Source organism: Xiphophorus hellerii, chromosome 18 (assembly GCF_003331165.1).
Source record: "Xiphophorus hellerii strain 12219 chromosome 18, Xiphophorus_hellerii-4.1, whole genome shotgun sequence".
NCBI lineage: Eukaryota > Metazoa > Chordata > Actinopteri > Cyprinodontiformes > Poeciliidae > Xiphophorus > Xiphophorus hellerii.
In genome coordinates, this window is record NC_045689.1 from 33,497,881 (window position 1) to 33,513,547 (window position 15,667).

A 15,667-nucleotide genomic window follows, 5' to 3' on the forward strand; every position below is an offset into this window, starting at 1 on the left:
CTCACAATGGTGAGAATAGCCAAAAAGGTCATAAATAAGCAGAATAAGCAGGTAAGCAAACACTCACTGAGATCATATCTATGGTGGAAGTTGCACAATCAATTAGTGAAATATTTTAGTACTTCATCAATCCAACAGAAGGCTACGATTTCTGGAAGCTCACACAACAATTCAACATTTTAATTCTTTACCAGAAGTTAAATGTCATACAGGATTAAACTTCTGGGGCCTCATGCATAAAAGAGTGCGCAGTTTTCACACTAAAACTTGGCGTACGGAAAAATTTAGAAAAGTGCGGCGCACAAAAAACTTCCTATGTATCTCGTGAACGGCTATCTTTTATGAAGAACCCGTTATAGACCAGTTATGCAGCTTGTAGAAATCAACTTTATTGCTCTGTGTGACTGACAACAACTGGATGTACAGCGCATTCTCATCAGTCTGCCCTCAGGCTACGGAAGCCTCACTGTGACATATCACTACAAGGTATCGCCTCAATAAATACATGTGCATAAGTTGTACATTTAAAGAGTAGAGTCGCTTTCTGTCCAGAAAGGCGCATTCACAAAGCTGGCGGCTCCACTGAAGGATGACTGCAGCTGGACCGGTACCGGTACCGCATAGCTCCTTCTATAAGTTCTGCTCAGAGCTCCAGGATAATCAGTTTGGATTAATCTAAACACTAATAAACCATAATCAACAGTTCCCAGCAGATCAATATGATCAATCGCTCCCTCTGAATCCTTCCATTGGCGATGTTCTTCATCAGTGTCAAAGCGCTCCACAGTTAGCTGCTCACCATTATGCAGCTACTTAAATACGTGTGATTGTCTACACACCTCCATCACCTTAAAAATAATCAAACCTGTTTGGAGTTAAACCGCTGATCCAACCATGTTTTATTTTTTTAGTGAGACTGAAATTACCCCATAGACGCATTTCGCACAGAACACTGCGTTACGTCTTTATGAGACAAAAACTGAGGAAGTGTAATTTTTACATTCTAGTGAGGCTTTCGCATCCTTTTATTTTTGCTTTATTTTTTGTGAGTGTTAGGTTATTGTCTGAGGATAAATGCGGTTCAGTTTCATTGTTTAGTTTAAACAATAAAATATTAAAATCGTGAAAAAAAACCCTAAAACATCTGCTTCGATGCTTCTTGGTCTAAATAACACTGAATGTAGTCAGATCTTAGTATATTTAGGTGAGTTTTGACGCTTTGTAGTTTGATATTGTCCACAGAAAAAGTTTGCGTGGTTGCCGCACATTTTCACGCCAGCGAAAAAGTGTGCGTATATTTACGCAAACTTTGACGCAAAATTAATTTTTATACATGCCGACTTGTGCGTAAAATATTACGCCGCACATTTTTTTGTGCGCACGCATGCTTTATGCATGTCGCCCCAGGTCCTTATAAAGTTGAATAAGGATTTTTCAATGGTAAATGTAGAGAAATTAGACACTTTGTGAGATAAAAAAGAGTTTTAATATTCATAACAAGTATAAAGCAGTATCTTGAGCAGCATTACAGTGTATTAAAGGCACAGGAACAGTTCTAGATCAACTGGGACATGTTTAATTTTGCTCAGAGGCTGTCCTAATCTGTTTGGCGAACTGCCTTTTGTGTTCCGCCCCTCAATGAAGTTGTTGATGAGTGGGGAGGGGGATGGGGGATTTGACTTTCAGATCCTCTGTGCGGTGGCCCATATTGCCCATATCAGAAACCACCACTGATTGTGTTACTGTGTTTAAAAAAATACATTTAAAATATATGCTTTCCTGCTGATGTAACGGGTGCAATAATACATAATAGTGAGATTTTTCATCCTTTACATGAAATTAAAGACATAGTCTGAAAAATTATAGAGTAATTGCTGTAGAGTCTTTGATAATGAAGGACAAAGTGCAGAAGTTGACATGAGGAAGCAGTTACGTCGAGCTCACAACCTGCTCGTCATCTCATCGAGGAACTAAGGACCAACTGTAATGCTGGAATAAAAGTAGCAGCACGGTGGGTTTTGAGTCTCAGTGTCCCAGTGGACGGTCATCATACGTGCTGTACCGCTTGATGTGGATTCTGCGGACACGCTCGCGTAGCTCCGTCCCCCCGGGCCCCTCCTCTTCCTCGCTTAGAGAACCACAGTTATTGTAGCTTCGCCGGGTGGCCTCCAGTAGGGAGTTGTCTGGCAGTGGCAAGGTCTCATAAAGTAACGTGTTCAGAGTCTCCTCATAGATGCGAGCTTCAGGGAACTCCACCTTTCACAGACAATGTAGAACTTATTCAACACCCCATACAACTTTAATTGTACATTTTTACAACCGTTTACCCAGCATGATTTAAAATATAACTAGGAAGCTCCCAACCTGGACGTTTTTGTCCCAAATCTTAATCAATAACTGACAGCAATAAGATAACATCCAACTTGTTCTGTCAGTATTTACACTGTCACACTTGACCCAAAATGACATGACAGCTGATGTAATTTTTCTTGACATTGAGTGATATGCTGGACTTTCTGCCTGGAAGCCTGGTTATCTCAATTAGAAAAGCCCCTGTATAACTCTAGCTTTTGTTTCCATATCGACACATACAGCTCTGGTCTTTAACAACCTTATGTGTTGCTCCTGCAGACCAGAGCAGTTAGCTGACATGATAAAAGCTTATGTTAATGATTACTTTCCTGTGATAGGACCTGTTTATACTTCCGAATAGATATCGTGATATGGCATAAAATTCAATTCACACAATCTATTGTGATGGGTGGAGATAATATATATCACAATATGTTTTTATTATAAAACTTAAAATGGAAACAAAAAAAAATCACAAACTAAATGAGTCTAATGTAAGTGCTAAAACTTTTTTTAGGTTTAGTGCATGGATAGTTTTTGTGGATGTTATTTATATGTATTGTTTGTAACTGTTTTGTTTTATGCTGCTGCTTATCATTGCCAGGTATCCCTTAAAAACAGAAGAAAAAAAACCCATTGCTTTCTTCTACTAAAATATTCTATTTTCAACATATAACATGATTAGAGAGTGAACTCTTTAGACCCCCAAACCCAGTTATCCCCAACATTCACCTTGGTCTGCTTCTTCTCTGTGGCGTAGACGATGGAGGTGCAGCAGACTTCTGCCAGCTTGCGACCCTGACCATAGAAGGACCAGCAGCAGATCTCGTCTCCGATCACGTCTTTAAAGAAGAGGACACGGCTGTTGAAGCTGAGGGACAGCCTGTCAAACAGCTCGATGTTCTTCAGCAGGTTATCGTCCGAGTTGCTAAGGAGACAGAAGCAAGCCCGTATAAATGGTGAGTTTATATACTTTGTGATCCAAGACCAGTACGTATGCATGTACTGTATGTAATAATCAGTCCAGTATACTGGCTATTCTAGAAGAACTGATCTATGTCAGAAAGTGTTCTCACCTGGTATAGGAGTACTTGTTGTTGCTTCTGTTGTACAACAGCTTCACTACAGGCTAACAGGGGCAGGAAAAGCCATGGATTATTATTTCTGCTTCAATTTCTCAATCTCTCAACTACAAGTTCATCTTAAACCAACATCATCTGAACGTATATATTTAAGAGTTTTATAATAAGGTAAACATGACTAACTGGAAAGGATAAAGAATGTAAATAAATATATACATATAAATATTATTTTTATAATATACAGTTTTACTTTTTCGCTTTCAATATAGATATCTGAAGTTAACATCGTTCAATACCAATCAGATACCGGAAAAACTGCTGAAGTGACTTAAAATGTTTCTTTTTAAAAAAATACAGACAATATGTATTGACTTACAAATTTATTTGATAATTCTCCACCACTCCAGCACATTTTAATACAATAGCTTCACAAGCTTGGTCAAACATGGAGAAACAACACAACTTTAATTTATTCAGTCAGAGCAATAAGGAGTAGAATAAATAAATAAACCATGATGTCGCTCAGACCACAAAGCCTGGAATTAGACTGAGTAGATCTGTACTTTTGGATCAGGAACATTGTCACAGATATCCAATCTAGAATATTTTTCAAAATTGGGAACAATACAGTTATTAACATCAGATCAGTGAATCTCTAATTATTTTGGGCCATTTACTGGTTTAAGACACAATAACATTTCCTTCAAATGTTAATAACTTGATTTTAATCAGAAAAAGCTGATCATGGCCAGGTGCTTACCTTTGAGGATGACTGGACGAGCTGCTCCTCTTCTTTACAGGAAGTAATTACAGGTATAACACACATAGGTTGCTCTTTATTGCCCTGTCAAACAGAAACAGACAATTCCTGTTTTATTGGAAACAGATTGATTGATGAGCCACAGCTCATTCTCACCAGTGCAGGATCATAACAACATCTAAATACTGTAACTATCAGTAAAACTGTAATTTTTCTTCTGTTCTTTTTTCGTTCTCCATGTATGCTCAAAATCACCTGAAGCCTACAAATAAAATCCTAAATCACCGTGGTTAGTTTACATGCATCCACCAGCTGGCTGGCTGCTATTTGGAACTGTTCATAACGTCATAGTGATTAATGAAATTTATTTGAGGTGCATTGAGATGTGAACTTTGATCATTTTAAAGATGATCAAGATAATCGTCAAGACCCGATTATACTGATCAGTCCCTCCAGTGTTTCACAATTCCACGATCGTGAAAATTAACTCAAAATCAACAGATTCCTGCTTTTTGTTTCCCCACTAATGCTTAACTGTGAGTTTATTGCAAATATTTCACAAGTAAATGTCCATTAAATGTTAGTTAATCCCACTCACCATTTAATGGTAACATTATTTCTTACTTCTACCCAGGGGTCGCAATATCGGAATTTTTTCATCTTTGATCGGATGTTTTAAAACGGTGATGGAAGAATATGAAGATCAACCGTCATTTTGACAAGAGATGCACAAATCTGATATTAATATCTGTCTTGGTACTAAGGGTGCACCGATTTATCATCCAGCCGATTTATCGTCCAGCCGATTTATCGTCCAGCCAATTTATCGGTACCGATTTCCTTAATTTTGGGAGATCGGTGATCGGCCGATTTTTACATATGAAGCCGATCTTATCCACCAATGTCATCAACCTCGGCAAAGGTCTAAAAATCAACCACTGTGCTTTTCTTTTCTCCTGTGAGAGAGGTTTGACTGACAAATCGGCCAACAAGGTCACGTCGGCACATTTACAGTTAACAATAGTCACCCCATTGTTGAAAGTTCAGCAACTTTCTTGATATATTGAGCAACATTTCAGACAAAAAATGGCATCGGCCAAAATCGAAATCGGTAAGTCAAGCTTTTTAAAAGATCAGTAATCGGCCAGAAAAGTGCAATCGGTGCAGCCCTAATTGGTACAATATTGAAAAGAATTCTTGACGGGGTATCAGTGACAATGTTCCCGATACACAAGGACTGATCTATTCAATCTAATTCTATGCTTTGTGCTCTGAGTAAATGCAACTGATGGTAGCACACCACCATGGCAAAAATAAAAGCACCACACCTTCAGAATTACATTGTTTTGTTGTTGAAGTCTTCTAAAAATACATATTTCTAACTAGACAAGTCAAGTACTATCTGTCAAGTAATGGCATCACGTTACGAGCGATTCTGCCACATAAGCAGAATTTAGCTTCTATGCACCACAACTCTGGAGCAAACATTTTGAAAACCGGAAAACGGCTCAAATACACTAAGCTCCTTTGAACCAAGGCAAAAAGCCCAGCTGTTTAGAGTTGCTTTTGAAGCATAATAAATGGAACACTGACCAACATATTTGATGTGTATTGATGATTTTGATGATGACATTCAACAAAATGTAATGTTTGCTACTGGTTTCTCAAGTGCCAACTCTATGTTGTTTTTATTTTTTATGTTTTTATAATGTAAAGCACTTTGAACTGCCTTCTTGCTGAAATGTGATATGCAAATAAACTTGATTGATTTACGGATTTTTTATTGAACGACAGGACTTTAGTCTCAATTAATGAGAGCGGTTTGTTTTGTGCATGACGGAGCAAGTCATACTGGTGATTTGCTCTGCATGCACATCAGCTATTGTTATTTTTATTTAACTTAAAATCATTTAATCTGTAATAAATGCAATAGATAAATTGGTAAAAATTAGTGAATAAGTTTTATATTTTGTGGTGTAGAAGAGGATTTTTGTTTCTAGATTTTGCAACATTTGAACAAATATTAAGTCTCCTTTCATTTATTATTTATCATAACATTCCTAATTGCACTTTCTGGACCAGGTTTGTTGCAGTTTATTTTTGCATGTTTGACGAAGGTAGTCAACCTTTTGTTGACTACCTTCAGTTTCTTTATTATTTGTTTTACATAGGCTGTTCTACTCCTAATTACACTGACTGAACAAATTAAAGTTGTGTTGTTTTTCCATGTTTGACCAAGCTTGTGAAGCTATTGGTGTACTTAAATGTGCTGTAGTGGTGCAGAGTTATAAAATAAATTTCTAATTCAATTGTAATTCCCATTCACACCCCTGACCACTTGGTGCTCATGTAGACATTTTCAACTTTACGCATACGCACAGAGTACAAATAACTAAATTAATCCAAAGAAAGTTCCCATCCAGGTATCATCTCTGACCTGGAGTTGACAGCGTGCTGCAGAACTATGGGTGGCAGTGAGTCTGATGCAGCCGGTTTACAGATGCAATGGGTCTTTTGCAGCTTTTCTGATGAGTTTCAAACTTGTCTTTGCTTAGACTTTATGAAAAAAAAATGTCAGCTTTAGTAGCCATCATAGTTCCATATTTTGTCCAGTTAGTAGATGTGTTTTCATTACAAACATGTGCAACACATTGTTGATATTCTGCAATTAAAATCACACATGAATGAGTTTGTTCAGGCGATAAGCCATTAAGATCATGCGGTGCCATCATCCTCCAACCACTTCCTGTTTTTTCCGCCAGTAGTAACATCCAGCTGTGTGATGCAAAAAGAGTGTTTCCATTGGAGTTTTGTGAAATACACTCAGTTTGATACAGCCCAAAAACAGTGGTGGGAAGTAACGAAATACAAGTACTTCGTAACTGTACTTAAGTACAATTTTTATGTAGCTGTCCTGTACTTAACTAGATTTAATCGTGGATACTTTCTACTTTTACTCCACTACATTTTACAGTAAGTATCTGTACTTTCTACTTCACTACATTTCTACAAAACCATCGCGTTACTCGTTACATCCGAGACGCATTGCGCTTTTCTTTTTTTTTTGTGAAAATGTATAGTTCAGGGTCTTAACATGGCACTGTAAAATCCAAGCAATAACGTGACTTGCTAATTACGTGGTCTGTTGTTACCCATTGCCTCCCCCTTTCACTCACACGCGAAGCTCCAAGTGGTTTTCTCTGAATGGGAGATGATGTCTGTGTAATTGTCAGAAATAGAATCCAGCTACATAATTCTTAAGAAATCCGATGGCGACAGGAAAATTCAGCAGCGCTTCTCTTTCAGAGACTGTGGGGACTATGTCTAACTTTTATCGTCACTTGGAAAGGAAGCTTTGAAAGGTAGGTTCTGTGGATGTGATGTTAGCAAAGCTAGCTGTACAGGGCTAAATATGTTCCATTTGTGATGAATAAATGTCGTCACTCACTGCGCTGAATTATTGTGTGGAAGTGTTGACTGACATGTCGCCTGTATGGGACAACGCTGTGCCCAAAGTCTCCAATATATGATGTGGCATTCACGAACAATCCGATTCTTCTGGACCGATCTTTACTAAGACCGTTAGCCTCACTGAGAGCCGTTCTTTGTTCTTGTGATGGGAAGGTTAGAACAGTCACGGTGCTCCTTGTGCTTGGTTACTTCTTGCTTGTTGCTCCTTGGACAGTGTTCATAGTTGAGTGTTGCTTACTGTTAGGGGATTGTCTTAATTGCTATATTTAATAGTGCAAACAGTGGTGGTTTCTGACATGGGCGATATGAGCAACTGCCCAGGGCGTTATATTTTTAGAGATGGCATGAGACCTCTGTGAATTGTAGCACAGAGATGAAAACAAAGTAGAACAAAGGGTTTGAAATGATGATGATAATGATATTGGTAAGTTATTTCAGCTCTAAGTATTTAATATCTAGGTGTTTTATGGGATTGTAGATCTTTCAGATCAATTTGAGAAGCAATGTTGATCATACTTCACGTTTTATTGTGTCATGTAGTGGTGGTCTTGGTCTTGACTTGGTCTCGAGATAAGTGGTCTTGACTACAGCACTGTTGCGTGGCTGTCCTAACACCTCTTCCTTGGATGCATGTCCTCCACACCCACCTTTTTTCCATCACCGTCCTGTTGGATTTCTTTCAAAATAAATGCCACTAGTGGCAAAAAAGTGAAGTTCATGCTATGTTAGGACAGGAAACAAGATGTTTTCATCCCTGAAATTATGATGCATAGAATCACAAATCTAAGTTTAAACTATGTTACAGAGAGTAAACACAATGAAAACATGCTTTATCTGCGGCATTGTTAATTAAAATGGCACATTACTAATGTATTAAAATTAAATACGATAGGTACACTTAATGATATTGTATTAACGATTAGGTAATGCATTCAGCAACTACTTTTACTTTTAATACTTAAGTATTTTTAAAAGCCAGTACTTTTTTACTTTTACTCAAGTAAAAATGTTTGTGGTACTTTTCCTTTTACTAGAGTAAATAATTGCCTGTGTATTTGTACTTTTACTTAAGTACATTGTTTGAGTACTTTCTCCACCACTGCCCAAAAACCACCTCATCCCAGCGCAAAAACTTTTTAATCAAAAATGTGAGGTTTGTTTTTTTTTTCAAATTGGTGTGTTCATTTTTGTACTTCCAATGTGTATAATTACATGGTCAATAGAAATGCATATACTGAACACTTGTTCTTTAACAATGTGGTTGATTGATTTGCTGACACTAGGTCAAATTGAGCAGCTTTAGCTAAAGAAGACAGACAGTCAAAGATCATAAAAAATCTGAACTGACCTGCAGAGTATTTTGACAGAGCTCTACAAGGCCCTGGATGAGGTAGTACTTTGCCTCAGCCAGCAGCTCCTGGACAGCCTGACGACCTTTGGGTAAGGTGACAGTACCATCACGCAGATAATTCAGGATACTGTTGAAGTGTTTTCCGCTCCGGTCGATCAGGACCCAACCTGAACAAAAACAACAGACTCTGCTAATAAAACGGTTTCTCAATGTGCTGTGGGAGGTCAACCATCCGGTCACTAACCTTCCTTATCAGTGAAGACTTCCGTTTTTCCACCGAACATGGCTCCCAGCAGGGAGTTCTGGCTGGTGAGCACCTGCAGCGGGGTGAAAAAGAGTATTCCTCCAACATTGAGTCGAACATACTTGTTGCCCAGAGTCACTGCTCCCCGGTAACCACAGGTTTTGGTCTTGGGACAAAACACAAGGGGATGTGGAGAGGTGGGATCATCCTGGCTATGTTTCTGTGGTGGGCAGCGCTCCCCAGACATGTTCCTCTGGAGGTAGATGACCACCTTGCAGACGGAGGTTCGTAGGTCCCCCGCCGTGGTGACAGCTATTGACGAGGCTGCCTCAACCTCTCAATTGCTTCAGACCATTCCTAAAAAAAAAAATAAGAACACAGTGACGATGGAAATCCCAACTTCTTGATAATACTGAGTTGTGTTTCATACAGAAATGTATGTTTCGCTGCAGGCAGGAAGCATGTCCAACCTCATTTATTCCATCGAAGTGTTAGAAGTGTCTGTCACTTCTAATGTTTCTCTCTGTGTAACATAGCAGCAAGTTTTGGCAAAAAATAATTTCATCCACATTAAAATTAAATTATTCATGTTCACAGGTTAGCACTTAATTTCAAATTAAATTCACAGATTCATCATGAACTGATGTTCATTGACCTTTGATGACGGCTAGAAACATTTTTATTAATATCTTCAAAATGATAGCTGCACAAATGGAAATCTTTGCTGCACAAACATAGCCGAGTTGATTGACACCAAATTTATTTATTTATTGCAAATGTGAGCAGGACCAGGGGAGTGGCTGACCTCTGAAGACCCCTAGAGAACATTTTTCTTAATATCTTTAGAATGATAGCAGGACATACACATGCTTGCTGCACAAACCAGCACAAATGTAGCCGAGTTGATTGACACCTATTTTGTTTGATTTTAGAAAAGTGGGGGTGGCTGGTTGACCTTTTGACCTTTAAACTTTCATTAATATCTTCAAAGCCAAAGCAGCACAAACCAAAATTTTTGCTGCACAAACCAGCACAGACGTAGTCGAGTTAATTGACACCCATTTCGTATGATTTGAAGAAGATGGGGGGGCTGGTTGATCTTTGATGACCTATAGAAACATTTCTTTATATCTTTAAGATGACAGCAGCACAAACCAAAATTTTTGCTTCACAAATCAGCACAAACATTTGACACCGATTTTGTCTGATTTAAAGAAGGTGGGGGGGGCAACTTCACTCAGGTTGTCTTCAGCTATTTTATTGCACTTAAATACTCATTCTCTCTTCTATATAATCGCCTGCATGCTTTGCTTATGTTGGATTTGTATCCGCTTATTCATGCATCAATATTATTTCATTTTGTTACCAATATTATTATATTTTACATTTTTGTCTACATTTCCTTTTCCAAATCTCTATGGGGGAGGACTGTAGGTGTTGTTCAATATTTATCCTGGTTCATTGACCCAGTTTTTGAGTGTCCTGTTTGTTTCTGCGATTGTACTGTTTAGACACAGTATTGCATGGTGACGTCTTTTGGGATGTTTCTTTCCTGCCAGTTGGGGCAAGATATGGGAGGGTATGCGCTGTTCGTTAAGGTGTTTTGACGAACAGCGTTCAGTGTTATTGCTAAGCCTGTTGCAATAATTAATTAATCAATTAATTGCATGTTAAATTAAAATGAGCTCTATAATTTCCATTCTGATTAATGTTTTTAAGGGCAATGTTGTTCAGAGACAAAGTAATCCATTTTATTCATGATTTTGGTTGCAAGCGTTTTTTGTTTTGTTTTTTTGTTTTATTTTGGATATTTAAAATATCTTCCAGTTCCAGTGTTAAGTTCTTTACAAAATTAACGTTTATTGGTATCTGAGACAGCGAACTTGCACAGATATCCCATTATCAAGATATCACTTGGAAACAGTCTCAAAAGCAACAATATTACCATTTATCACAGTGGTTACTGGAACAATTTATCATCCAGCAAAACGAGGCCAGGTATTATCCACCTCCACTTGTCGCCTACACTCACTGTGCCTGCACCATTATCCGGGGAGGGGTGGGGAGCAGGGCCAACGAGACTGCCTGCCCTATCCAAGAAGATTACGACATATAGTAACTGTAGTAAGGATGCACCTATTACCGATCTTTAAAAAGTCTGATCTGTCAGTTTCGATTTTTTGCTGATACCAATTTTCTTTTGTTTGAAATGTCGCTAAATGTAGCAAGAACATTGCTAAGTTGATAACACTGGGCTGACTATTGTTAACTGCAAATGCGCAGACATGGCCAGTGTTAAGGATTAACTGGTGGTGGTGGCTAAATTAACTTGTGGTGGCAGATGGGAGAAACAGATGTTTCTGTGGGAGTAGATTTTTACGACCCCTTTACCAAACCAGGAAATAACTGTTGCAATAAGCTTAAAGAACTACAAATCTCTGCAAAATACTATCTGATTCCACAAGACAACCATTAAGATCTCAAGAATAACTAATTAGAAAAAATGTTTTGGTCGAATATTGTATATTACCGTTTAAATCAGTAGTCCCCAACCTTTTTAGTATCGCGGACCGGTTAAGACTTAGCAAATTTGCGGGCGTGCCGTGGTGGCGGAGGGGTTAGCGCGACCCACATTCAGAGGCAACGTGGCCTCGATGCAGCTGTCGCGGGTTCGACTCCCGGACCTGATGACGTTTACCGCATGTCTTCCCCCCTCTCCTTCCCCCTTTCCTGTCAGCCTACTTTGAAAAAGGGACACTAGAGCCCACAAAAAGACCCCTTGCGGGGCAAAAAAAAAAAACAAAAAACAAAGACTTAGCAAATTTGCTGCGGATCGGGGGGGGAAGACTCAACCGACAGAGTCCGGTTAAAGGATTTTCAAAATAAAAGATCCTCCAGACTCAATACGTAACACGGAAATATTTAATTATTTCTTGCACGGCCCGGTACCAATTGGTCCACGGACCCGTACCGGTCCGCGGCCCGGGGGTTGGGGACCACTGGTTTAAATCACAGGTGTCAAGCTCCAGTCCTGGAGGCCCACTGCCCTGAAATTTCCAGATGTGCCTCTGCTGCACCACACCTGAATAGAATAATTAGGTCATTAGCAAGGCTCTAGAGAACTGATCTACACAAGAAGGAAGTAATTAAGCCATTTCATTCTAGTGTTTTGTACCTGTGGCATATCTAAATACTGCAGGACAGTGGCCCTTAAGGACTGAGGACACCCCTGGTTTAAATAATCTTCAAAACCACCAAAGCTTGTAAATTACGCAAAACTCTTTTGATTTTATGTGTTGTTTCAGAGGTTGAACCTCGTCAAAGGAAGATCAAAATAGATCTCAAGATGTCATAAAAAGATCTCAAAGCAAAGATTAATCCCTGAAAGCTGACATAAATGTTGAAGAGCCATGGGGTTTAAAATAAAATGTTTAAAAAGATTGACTGGCTATGTTATTTTTCATTCCTCCCTCTTATTGTATGATATTTCAATTAGCTATTCGCTGACGCAACAGTGAAAAATCTTTTTTAAACACTGTTTTTGTGACATGTTATTGTTTATTTTCTAGCCCATTTACAAAAGACATGGCTACCACAGATCTATGTGACCGTGTCATTCTTCCTTATTGTTGATATATATTTTTTCTCGTAATTTCACTAAACGTCTTTATTCTTTTCATCAAGTGACCCTAATACTCAAACATAAGAGACAAAGCAGAAAAAACAATTCTCATATAGTTTTACATCAGAAATGGGTTAAAATCTTCACTCAAACTGAGTGTCTGAAAACGTCCCCAGTTAATCCGAGTCTGCTTCTGATAGCTCGAGGTGTCGGTTAAATGAGAATCAATGACAGGTAAGAATATCAGACTTCTATCTGGGGATTTAGTGTGGTGGGTAAAGCAGCACTCTTGTAACTCGGAACTCAGCGAACGCTGGTTCGAGTTCAGTTAGCATTTTCGTCTAACTCACTTTTTGGACCAGTTTATTCTATTGTCTCAAAAAAATAATATTCACTTGCTGCCAATGTTTTGGAGGTAATATTGTTAACAAGTTTGCCAGGCAAATTTTAACTGTAAGAATATTCTCAAATTACCAAGTTGCACAGCTTTATGTCTGCAGCTCAGAGATAATAGTTAGTTTGAAGGTGCTAGAGGTGTTCCTCAGGTGCAAACGAAATAATGTGGCTTCCACTAGATGAGCAAGGAATTAACTTGCATATCAGAACTGTTTACATTTAATGATAAGTTTGCAGAACATGTCAGTCGACATAATACTGAAAGACGTGCAATAATCGTCATTACTGTAAAAATGCTGGGTGATAATACAAATTCTGACTGCTAAGCTACGGGAATCCTAATTTATCCATTTTAAATGGTGTTACAGTTCATCTAACACCAGATACAGGTGAATCATAAATTAATCTGGCTGCTGTTTAGCACAGTCTCCTCTTGAGGTGTAGTATATTTTGGTGACCTTCAATCACATTCAATATATTCTTGAATATTCCTTCAAGGAAGAGATCTTAGAGAAAGTGGAGACATGTTCAAATCCGTTATTTTACATTTGTCGTGAATTGATCAGGAAATAACACAACCACCTATTTTTTTTTTTTTTTACAAACATCTGCGTTAATCTAGGTCTTAATGCGACTCAATTGTTTTTCTAGTTTATTTCCCATCGTCAACAGTCTGCAAACTGTTTCCCAGTAGATAACACATGTAGATATGACTCATAATCTGTTGGGTGTATCTGACAATAATGTAGGAATGTTTATTTTTATAATTTTGGCTTGTTCATTTGGATATCACCACCAACTACAGCATTGGCTGTTAACTTTATATCGTTTAAATGAAATTTCATTGCAGTACAACTTACTGACATTACTTATTATTCCCCTCTATTTTGGCACGTAAACACCACAAGCAACACTACCAGGTATGTGATTTTTATTTTCTTAAATCTGAGGACACCAACCTCATTTTTAGCGACATTTACTGTGAGTACAGTGTCGCTAAAAAGGGTACAGAAACAGAGTAGTTGCATTACAGGATCTTAGCCAAAAACAGACACTAGGCTACAAGTGTTGTTAAAAAGAAGCTCTCATTACAGGTACTTGGGAGCCAATTCTAAGGTTTTTTCCTGATCAGTACTGTTACAAAAAGCAGAAACTGCCCACTTAGGTTTACAGTGCAGCTATTCATGAGTTGAAATTAATTTATTCTGGTCAACTTGAATGTGAATGGGATTGTGCTCATTAATCTGGAGAGTCAGGAGTCACGATTTGAGCTCGGCTTTGCTATTGATCTGGTTCTGCTCAAATGCGGTGTTTTCGAAGGGCACTGAATGCTGCTCTGTAGACAATTGTTTTGAAATATGATCTTCACGTGTGTAACATTAAACATATACGCGTCAAATGGGATTTATACCAATGTTTTGCGAACGGTTTCGTTACACAAGCATGATTTTTCAATAGGAATGGAAGCCACCTACAATTTAGAAACATCTGCGGTGCATAGGTTTCAACCAGTTAATTTAGCCACCAGTTAATCCACAACACTGGAACTGCAATGAGTTTGTCTAAAAGTGCTGTCAGTTGTGTCACTGTGCTGAATTCACTGGAACTAAATATGTTCCCCCTCCTTTCCGTCCATACGTCTCTCGGCGTTTTGCTAACTTTAGCTTCTTATGTTGACGGCTAGCTAAACTGCAATTGCACCAAAACATACATCCCCGCAATAGGAATAAAAAAATCATGAAAATGTTGGTACTAGGCACACATCCCGAAAAGACAGAAGCTACAATAAGACCAACCATAGTTCTGTTGTGTTCCGCATTTACTTTTTATGAACAAAAGTTAAGAAATTACTCGAATAATTTCTTAAAGGAAAACGTGGCTAGTCGCCAGCCCGTTCAGCAGCGAATCCCAGCTTACCTGAAACACACAGTCTTCTGGTACTTTCCGTACACTTTGGGTTATTTTTACGGTTTTCAGGTTTTAAGACGTCAAAATTCCGTAGATGTAATGCCTTCGACTTCTTCTGTTGTTATTTTTAATGGCGACTAGAACGCAACGTATAGGTACTTTACTGCCACCTACTGGACTGGAGTTTTGAGATCCTATGAAATAGAACAAACAAAGCTGTTGTATAAACTATCATTTTTAAGTATGCAATTGTTAAACTGCCCATCGTTTATAAGACCTAAAATACTCAAGGTAGACCTCAGTATTACTCTCCTAGGCTGTTTCTATGTTGTAACCGGCTTATAACAACCTGTTTTGGTTGTTTCCAGGAACAGCAGGACGTTTCCAAAGAAAACTGTGGAAATTCTGTGGAAATTGACACTGTGCTTTAATAATGTTCCATTATTCACACATTCTACGTTCCCTGCTCAGGTTCTTGATT

At 38.4% G+C, this 15,667-nt stretch overlaps 1 protein-coding gene across 2 annotated transcripts; it reads right to left on the minus strand.

Annotated features, from left to right (window-relative positions):
* Positions 1–1,467: 1,467 nt before the first annotated feature.
* On the minus strand, positions 1,468–15,339 carry tnfaip1 (tumor necrosis factor, alpha-induced protein 1 (endothelial)). 2 transcript variants are annotated; one of them, XM_032590823.1, is made up of 7 exons: positions 15,196–15,339; positions 9,261–9,617; positions 9,014–9,183; positions 4,195–4,278; positions 3,429–3,481; positions 3,085–3,280; positions 1,468–2,256 (listed from the first exon to the last, which is right to left on the minus strand). In XM_032590823.1, exons 2-7 carry the CDS (start codon positions 9,505–9,507, stop codon positions 2,026–2,028), a joined length of 981 nt encoding a protein of 326 aa, XP_032446714.1. In that variant the 5' UTR covers positions 9,508–9,617; positions 15,196–15,339; the 3' UTR covers positions 1,468–2,025. The 2 variants fall into 2 exon arrangements, with proteins under 2 accessions (XP_032446714.1, XP_032446715.1); XM_032590824.1 differs by lacking the exon at positions 4,195–4,278.
* Between the last annotated feature and the right edge of the window lie 328 nt (positions 15,340–15,667).